The sequence below is a fragment of the Plecotus auritus genome, assembly GCF_963455305.1.
Source record: "Plecotus auritus genome assembly, chromosome: 9".
Taxonomy (NCBI): domain Eukaryota; kingdom Metazoa; phylum Chordata; class Mammalia; order Chiroptera; family Vespertilionidae; genus Plecotus; species Plecotus auritus.
In genome coordinates, this window is record NC_137783.1 from 58,157,563 (window position 1) to 58,166,842 (window position 9,280).

General features: G+C 59.4%; 1 protein-coding gene across 4 annotated transcripts in view; it reads left to right on the forward strand.

Moving 5' to 3' along the window:
- LOC308258273 (transmembrane protein 72-like) overlaps window positions 1–8,964 on the forward strand; it is a gene marked incomplete at its 3' end in the record, with an annotated part of 79,107 nt that extends 70,143 nt beyond the window's left edge. For 3 of the 4 annotated variants that reach the window (XM_080688707.1, XM_080688703.1, XM_080688705.1), the window contains 8 exons: window positions 589–728; window positions 1,737–1,825; window positions 2,413–2,570; window positions 4,341–4,442; window positions 4,715–4,766; window positions 5,327–5,448; window positions 6,108–6,205; window positions 7,633–8,964. In XM_080688707.1, coding sequence (XP_080544833.1) covers window positions 589–728; window positions 1,737–1,825; window positions 2,413–2,570; window positions 4,341–4,442; window positions 4,715–4,766; window positions 5,327–5,448; window positions 6,108–6,205; window positions 7,633–7,693 — 822 coding nt within the window. The remainder of the gene's footprint in view (window positions 1–588; window positions 729–1,736; window positions 1,826–2,412; window positions 2,571–4,340; window positions 4,443–4,714; window positions 4,767–5,326; window positions 5,449–6,107; window positions 6,206–7,632) is intronic. The other variant, XM_080688704.1, reaches the window with a different exon arrangement.
- Between the last annotated feature and the right edge of the window lie 316 nt (window positions 8,965–9,280).

The following is a 9,280-nucleotide window of genomic DNA, read 5'->3' on the forward strand; positions in this document are numbered from 1 at the left end:
CCCCTGAGCCTCAGACACTCCAGCCTAGAGCCGGTGTGGCAGAGCCAGAGCCTGCCCACCCCCTCCTCGCAGGAGGCCCTGCCCTGGAGGCGGCCGAGGCCTGCTACTTAAGCCTGCGCCAAGGTGACAGTGCCCACCCTGGTCTGGGACCAAGGGCAGCGTCCAGGGTCCTGGTTTTACTACTTCCCAGATGTAGAACTTTCCAATGGTGACATGGGGCTGCCACCCAGGCGCAGTGTGGGTGGAAAGGCACCCTATATTGCGCTGATGGTGCGGCCGCGGCCCCCAGACCGAGTTTCCTGGCTGCTGTGTGGACAGCGGCTGGGTTCCCAGGGGACAACCGTCTCAGCCACTCTGTCCCCCACTGTGCCCCCGCCAGGTGTGGGCCAAGCAGGCCTCATCTGGCTGGCCTGGCCTTGCACCTAGGTTTTCCCCAGGGAAGTCCCCAAGGAGGAGGGTGCGTGTTTGGGGGTTTGAGTGTCTGGGGAGTCCCATGTCCGAAGGGCTGAGTCCTGGGGGACTGAGGGAGGTGGGCAGTGACTCTGAGGGCCGGCCCCAAGGCAGAGGCTGACTGTGCGGGTCCCACAGGAGGAAGGGGCTCTGGTCATCGAGGGGCTCCTCAACATCGCCTGGGGGCTGAGGCGGCCCATCCGCCTCCAGATGCAGGACGACCGGGAGCCGGCGCCTCTCCTCGGCCGCCTGGACGCCGGGCAGCCCAGCTGCCGCCTGTGAGTGCTGGGCTCGGGTGGCCGGGTGGCCTCCGTGGCACCTGGTCAACCTGAGCTTACTGTTTGGGGTGTTGGTGGGGGGTCCTGGGCCTCAGGGCAAAGCCCTGCTCCTGTAGGGGCACAACAATGCAGGCTCAGCCCTGTCCCCTCCCGATGGCATCAGCCCACAGCCTCCCCTGCCCGCGGGCAGCTTCGCCCCAGGGGGTCTCTCTAGGTGGCAGCCGAGGCGCTATCCTCCTGGAGAATGTCCCAGCGTCCACCCCTCCAGTTGTGCTTCTCACACCCACATGAGCCACCTGGTCTGCAGGGAGGGCTGTAGATGGGAGGGCCCTCTGCAAGACAGGCATTTCTCAGCAACTCTGGTTCTGTCTTAAAGGTGCACACAGATTTCGCCTCCTACTGCTCTGTTTTATTTTAATGTCAGAATTTATAAATTTATCAACATTTAATATCATTTCCCCCCTCAAATATTCAAATCAAGGCGCTGCTGCGAGGACCCTTAGCACATTGACCCACTAGCACACCCGCGAGGGGGCCCAGTCACGCGTAGCAAATTCTGAGCAGCTCAGGCTTGCCGCACGAAGCTCATTCACGCGCGCAGTTAGGGGCTAGTTCCCATCACACCTATTCCTCTCCAGCCCAGAGGCCAGGGGTCGGCCCCCTGAAGGTTGCCCTGCCCGGCTCTCCTCCAGGCCTGAGGGATGCCCGAGCCCACGTGGCACGTGGCAACGGACTCGGCCCGCCTTAGCCCGGTGGCCCGGTGCACACGAGCACCGTGGTGTCCCTTGTTTTGCAGTGTGGCAAAGCAGAGCCACGGGCCCTCAGAACAGACACCCTTGGCCCAGCAGACAATTGGCCATATTGTGCTTTTCTTTCAATATTTACCCTGACTCTGGTGTGAAATCCCAGCCTCCCCTCAGCCTGTCTGGCATCTGGCCTGTGTGCCGTCCACGCAGGCAGCCCCTCGTGGCTACTCTTCTGTGCCGCATCGCACTCATGTCTTTCCAGAAAGGAGCCGCTTCTGCAGGGGGGCACTGCCCCGCAGCCAGGCCTTCAGCCCTCCGAGCACAGGCCTGAGAGTGCCAGCGACAACTCAGGTAAGCCGGCCCAGCTCCCGGGGCCCTGCGCTCAGTCTGGTAGGAGGGGGCTTGGTCCGTGGCCCCCGCCTCTGAAAGCAGCTCCGAGGAGTAGCGAGGCGACCCACTTGTCTTCAGGAGCAATACAGGGTCCTCGTTGACTCCTCACTCAACAGAAGGGAGCAGGGGTGACGTGGTTCCTTAGTGACTGGCCCCCTCGCCGGGCAGTGTTGTGGGAAGAGGGAACAGTTCGCAGAGGGCCTGGAGCCCTCCTGGCCGTGCAGGCCTGGGGCCTCATCCTCACACTTGGGGTCCATAACTGCCCCCCTGTCCTCCGTGCCCCCCCCCCATACCCAGTGAGGGGCCTGTTCAGAGCAGGGGCTGAGCTGCCAAAGACCTGCTCTGGGTGCCCGGAGATGAGGCCCGCAGCTGCGGCGTGTGATGTGGTCACACAGGTAGTCCTATCTGGGGGTCACCTTTCCTGCCGGCACTCGCCTCCACACAGGGACAGCATCAAGCAGATCTGCTGCCACACACACCGCGCGACCGCAGTGCCCTGTCACCGGTGTTCCACCTAGGCCTGACCCCGGCATCCCTTCCCACCGCAGGGCCCCTGGAGGAGGGCGAGGAGACCCCACAGCTGATGCGCACCAAGAGCGACGCAGCCTGTGTGATCCAGCGGAGGCCCCGGTGCCGCGCACCCAGCGAGACCCAGAGGACCCGGCGACACCGCTTCTCCATCAATGGGCACTTTTACAACCACAAGGTGACGTCCCAGCCTCGCCTCTGCCCAGGGCCCTGATGCTGACCACAGAACCAGCCCCAAGCACCCACAAAACCCCTGGGCCTGCCACACGCCAGGCCAGGGTGGCCATGTCAGAGTTACCCTCACCACCTCCCTGTGTGCAGGTGGCCGTGTGGTGTGGAGAAACAGGGTCAGGGCAAGCCCAGAGTCCCATCAAATTAATATCCCAGTTCACGACCCCAAAGGCTGTATTTTCTTCACCACAGACTCACTGTCCATCCACTCTCACAAGCTGCGTGGATGTGGGGCAAGTCTGTCTTTGGTCTGTGCAGGTCTTAGTTAGGCAGTGTTCTCTAAGGTTCATCTGGGCTCAGTTTCCTGGGGACCATGCACCTTGCTGTCACTTTGCTGGGTGAGTGAGTCAGCGAGGCCAAGGTGTGCCAGGCACATGTGGCTGTGTGAGAGAACACGCACTGCCCCTCGTTCCCAGCACGCAGCATGTATTGTACCAAGCTCAGGAAGTGACATCATTCCATAAACACACTGAACAGCAAGAGGAGAAGCTGGTTGTTGCTGCAAAGGGCACGAGTGGCAGTTTGGGTGAGGCCTGGATGGAGTGTCCTGTACCAGGCACATCCTAGAGCCCTGGGAATGCAGCAGGGGCTTCCAGTTCAAGCAGCAGCCCAGGAGCCAGTGGGAGCGGGAGGAGGTCCCGGGGTCAGATCTGCAGAGCAGCAGCCCAGGCGAGGCCTGCCCGGAGCCATTCAGGCCACGTACCTCCCAGTGCCCCACCCCACCCTCCCCCTAGGATCACAGTGAGTGTTGAGTGACAGCGGCTATCAGTATCTTTGCTCCGCCCAGGAAAACCCAGGACTGCTTGAGAGGACAGTTTCCTGAAGGAGTGAAGAGGACCCAGGACTGAACTGAAGGGGAGATTAAGAATGGTTTAGTTACCAAGAGCACTACATGTAGTAAATCCTTCTAAGGATTCGGTGTTCTTTAAGTCTTTCTTCTCCTTGACATGGCCTGGCTCCTCTATTCATTCCATGCTTATTGGGAACTGACGGCCGAGGCTGGCTTCTGTGTCACCCAGAGTCATTCCACGTCTTCTCCGTGGAAAAGGCAAGTCCAGGCCAAGTCTGGCCTTGGGACTGGGGACCAGCTGGGAACACACTGTAAGTCCCAGTTACCTACTGAGGAAAGCTGAGCGAGGGCAGACAGAAGGATGTGCGAATCTGAATGTGGGGAGTGGGGCACCCAGAAGTGGGGTGCACGAGGGGCCCTGGTGCGAAGCGGGTGAAGCAGGGGGCTAGTTCAGAGCATGCTTTGTGGCGCAGGGTTTTTGGAAGGTTATTCCTGGGCACCGGTATGTGGAAGAATTGAAAGGGCCGAGCCTGGAAGGGGAAAGTGGGAAGCTAGCGCACCACTGGGACAGTGGAGAGGCGTGGAATCAGCAAACACCTGGTGCATTGATGGATAGAAAGAGGAGGGAGAGACCATCCCCTGTCCCTTGTGAGTTTCCTCGGCCCACTGAGTCCTAGGAGCAGAGGCTGCCCTGGTAGCTCTGCAGGCGACTTTCTCAGTGAGACGTGAATTGTCACAGCCTCCCCCCGTGTGCCCAGGTCTGGGCACGGCCTGTACGTGGGTCTGTGTGTGAGATCAGGCGCCGGTGTTCCCAGAGCCCCATTCGCCTGCTGCTCCACGCTCGCAGCACATGGCTGACAGTGTGCCCTGGCCCTGAGCGCGCCAGCCCTGTCCCCAGCCTGCCTTGACCTCCCCCTCCCTGTGCAGACCTCCGTGTTTACGCCTGCGTACGGGTCCGTGACCAACGTGAGGGTCAACAGCACCATGACCACCCTGCATGTGCTCAGCCTGCTGCTCAGCAAGTTCCGAGTAAGTCTGGCGCCAGCGCCTTGTCCCCGAGCCGGTGGCCTTCCAGCTGTTGCTGCGTCAGGGGTGGGTGACGGCAGGGAGTTGTCTGTGGCCCCTGGTAGAAGGCCTAGCAAGGTTCTCTCTGCTGAGCTGGGCTCTGGGGTTTGAAGCAGAGACGGGTGGCGGGTGGTCCGGGGATTTGTGTGTGTGGCACCGGGTGTGTGGGTGCTGCCAGGAGTCCCTCTGTCTCTGGTCTCGGAAGCCAGGTCTGAGTTCTGTCTCTGCCGCTGCAGGTGGAGAACGGCCCCAGTGAGTTCGCACTCTACGTTGTTCACGAGTCGGGGGGTGAGTGTCAGCCTTTGCCCCAGATCATAAAAACAAAAGGCAGGCTCGCCCACCATGTTCCTTCTCCGAGGGCTGTGCTGGCTTGTACAGTGCCCTCCTGACCTTGGGACCCACTGTGCCTGCACCCTGAATGCCTCTCCCAGTCCCGACCAGGGCACAACTGTCCCTTTGAGAACCACCACCCCCCTCCTCCCCATGGGAAGCTACCATCCTAGCTCACTTACTGGGAGGGTTACCAGGGTCTGCGAGCTGGAGTGAAGCCCTCAGCCCTGAGCAGTGCAGTGGCCGAGCCTGCGTCCTCTTGGCAGCCCCTGCCCAGCACCGGAAGATGACTGTGGGCCCAGCCTCCTGGGTCCGCTTTCCTCCCCACTCCCCGGGGGGGTCTCTGTCCAAGTGGGTCTTTGTCATTGACATGGTCACACACCACTCAGGGCTATCGTCTCAGCCAGGCCTGGAGGAGGACCCGTGCAGCCCCTGACAGCTGTCGTCCATCCTGGCACTGTCCGGGAACAAGGCGATCCTTGTGCCCCCTGAATTTTGTAAACCACCTTTCTTTTCAGAGCGGACAAAATTAAAAGACTATGAGTACCCGCTGATTTCCAGGATCCTGCATGGGCCTAGTGAGAAAATTGCCAGGATATTCCTGATGGAAGCCGACCTGGGCGAGGAGGTTCCCCATGACGTGAGTGGGGCCGAAGTTTGGGAGGCCTGCTCCTGAGGGCGGGCTGGCGGACAGCGTGGGGACTCTCAGGGCTCCAAAGGTGTCCTTGGCCGCAGCCCTCTCGGACATGGTCTCCAGGGACCGCATGGCTGTCCCAAAGGGCCCCAAGCAAGGGTGATGATGGCTCCAGCCCCCACCCCTCGGTGCCACCACCAGCTCCATGGGCTGGCTCAGAGGGAGAAGAAGTTGGTTCCAGGAAGCCACTGCCTGGGCTTTCCCTCCTGCAGGTGGAGCCTTTTCCTTCATTACAGAGTCTGTTGTCATTGCACTAAAGGTCCACACAAGGGTTTCTGAGCGAGGGCCTGGCTGGGTCTGTGGACAGGCATCTAAGTCCACAGGCATCTAAGTCCATAGGCCGGTACAGTGTCCTGCCACTGTGAGAAACAGTGTGTCCCACCTGCACCCCAGACCACACCCCGTGTGCCTCTGATCACTGTCTAACGCTTTTCCTAATACTTAGCCCACCCTGGAACACACAGAACAGTGTTGGGGGTGGGAAGAGGGCAGCCATCTCCATGGGCGTAAGACGTTGCTGAGTTGGACCTATGAAAACCATGAGGAAAAGAAAACGTGTTTGGCTTCTAATTTAAAGCACAATAAAATGTTCTTGGATTTTCTAGGTTGCTCAGTACATTAAGTTTGAAATGCCGGTGCTGGACAGTTTTATTGAAAAATTAAAAGAAGAGGAGCAAAGAGAAATAATCAAACTGACCATGAAGTAAGCAGCACTTAAAGGGCCAGTCGTGGGTCCTAATCATCAGGCAAGCCTACAGGGTAGAGCATCCAGGGCCAGTGCTTAAAGGGCCAGTCCTGGGCCCTGTCCATCAGGCAAGTCTGCAGGGTAGAGCATCTAGGGCCAGTACTTAAAGGGCCAGTCCTGGGCCCTGTCCATCAGGCAAGCCTGCAGGGTAGAGCATCTAGGGCCAGTGCTTAAAGGGCCAGTTGTGGGCCCTGTCCATCAGGCAAGCCTGCAGGGTAGAGCAGCAGGACCAGGGCTGGGAGAGCTCTCTCCTCCAGACATGCCAGGTGCCCTTGCATGGCTCAGGGAAGCCTGCCAACCCTGGTTTTCCAGCCCAGCCCTCTGGCCCCCTGCTTGGCATTGATACCAAATTGGGTGGCAACTTGCCAAAACAGCAGGAGGCAGCCCAGACCCCCATCCAGCACCTCACCAGAAGAGAGGGACGCAAGCTGCTGAAAACTGGGCAGCAGAGTCAGGCAGGAGCATGGGTGGACCCTGGACCAGGGCTGGGAGTTCTGTTGCTGATCCAGCTCTGGAGGAGCCGCGGAGAGGGCCTGCTCTGCTCACAGTCAGCCTGCTCAGGGCTTTCGAGCTAGCGGGAGTCTGAGCCTGCCAAAAAGGGTGGTTGTTATAACTCAGGTGCAGGGAACCAGTTCAGTGGAAAGGTGAGCAAGTGTCACCTGACAGCCTGGGGAAGCTACACTGGGCCCAGCTGTGTGAGGTTAGCCAGGTTACATGTCCCTCTGCAGAGCCAAGCATGAAGAGGACACATGCAAGGTGCCATGCCAGGGCCGGGGTCAGAATCCCTCTTAGAAAGGGAAGTGGGGGTAGGGGGGCTGCTCCCTGCTAGGGCCTGAAGTTGAGGACTGGCTAGGATTCTGGCTGAATGACCTGTGGAAGCCACACCCCCTCTACCCCTCTCCCCCACACTTCCATCTGTGCAGCTGAGCCCCATGTGGGCAGTCAGCAGGGTCACTGTAGGATTTGGGACCTGAAAAGGATGTGGGGCCACCTGGTCAGTCTTTTCAGGGTGCAGAGAGGAAACAGGCCCAAGGCGAGGAAGCTTACAGCACAGGTGACTTCAGAGCCCAGGCTTGAACCCAGGGCTCTGATCCTGGCTCTGTGCTCTGTCCACTCCAGCACGCGCCTGTCCATACTGGACAGTCTTTGGCATGGAAATGGCAGCACGAGGCTTGGCAGTGTGTGCAGCCCTGTTTGCCTGCCTCTGGCAGCCTGTGGTCCCACAGGGTGTACGCCTGGCTCTTCCCTCCTTGGCAGAAGGCAGGCAGTGGCACTAATCAGCCAGTCAGGAGCCCTGTGTCTCCTGGCCCAAGCATCTGTAGCTCCCCTCCCCCGCCCCGTCCCTTGCAGTGTCGGTGAGTCTGCTTGGCTGTGTCTCCCTCCAGGTTCCAAGCCCTGCGTCTGACGATGCTGCAGCGCCTGGAGCAGTTGGTGGAGGCCAAGTAGCCAGCCAGAGCCCACCTCTTCTGAAGCCACCAGCAGCCAATGCATACCCAGTGCCTGCAAGTGGGCCCTGACTGGTGGCCCCACCTGAGGAATCACCACCTATCTACCTGCCTAAGTACCACGAATCCCATATCCCTGGTTCTTATCTCCAAGGTGAGCACTCGCAGGACCCAGGCACTGGCCTGAGTAGCAAGAACTTGCTGATGGGGTTTCCTGCTGGTTTAGTGGGAGCTGCGTGAAAGGGTGCTCTAGGCATTGAACAGCCCTGGCGCTGACACCTGGTGGCTGGATGGCGTGGCTAGTCCTGTTCACGCCACACCTCCTGCTTAGGAGAGTAGTACCTACCCGAGCCCCTGGAGCTGGCTCAGCCCCTGCGTCCACGTGAGCCACCTTGTGCTGCGCTCAGGAGCTCTGCCGGGAAGGCGGGGGCTGCCTGCAGGGATGGAATGTGCCTACTCCCAGCATCACTTCACCGTGGTGTCTCCTGGCCTCCAAACATCTGATGTCACTCCATGAGCCTCACACAGCCCAGCACACCAGAGGCAGAGGCTGGACAGGAATAAGACCACGAGCACCTCACCTTCTCTCTGCAGCACTAACTCTAACCTTCCTCAGCAAGACCTGAAGGAATTCTTATGAGGAACTCACTGCAAAAACATGCCAATTTGGTCAAGTGGAGGAGGTGGCCCACATGGCGTTGGGTGTACAACACCTTGTGGGAGAGTCCTGGGTCCAGGGGTTGCTGTCAATGGCTCGAGAAGGCAGTGCCCAGGCCCCACCACACTGTCCCTCTCTGGGCTGCAGTCTCCATGCGAAGTACTTCCCTCAAAGGCATGCAATGAGGAGAAATGTCAGCCTGAGGAGAAATGGCTTTGAATTCATTGGGGCCAGACACTGAACCATTTGGGTTTGTCAGCTGATGGAGAGTTTCTGGAAGGAATAAGAAGTCTTTTGCAAAACTATGCAACAGTTGATGTCAGTCGTGGTGTTTGTCAGCAAGTTAAAGACCAAATTTCTTCCCACTGCTGGTAGGTGGCAGACTTCAAGGGAAGAACCAGCGAGGCCTCCAAATGCAGGCGGTGGGATTTCCCCTCCGCCTCGGCAGCAGCTCCTCAGCAGCGCTCCTCAGCAGCACCCACAGGAGCAGAGCTGGGGAGCAGCCAGGCTATGCAGTTTGCTGTCTGCTTCCCTTGGCGGCACAGTTTCTGAAGTGCTCAATAAAGGTGTGCTCCCCTGAGCTGGAGGAGTCAGGACCACACCTCCTTTTTGCTAATGTGTGTCACCTGCCACCCAGCTATATTTCTGAGATTCTTACCCTGGAGAGTGTGTGGCTGAATTTGGCAGAATGAGCCAGAGCTGACCTTGCACAGACATAACTCCTTCATTGTGTGCATATCCTGGGGATTGGTGTGGGGCCTGAGGACAGAGGTGGCTGCAGGACATGGAGGAGTCATCATTGTGGGGGTCTGTGGCACTATGTTCACCTGGCCGGTGAACATAGTGCCATCCCGAATCACAGATTCTCAGCATCAGGAATCTTCCAGGTACAGGCTCAGGTGGGATGGCGGCAAGACCGAGGCGAGGGTA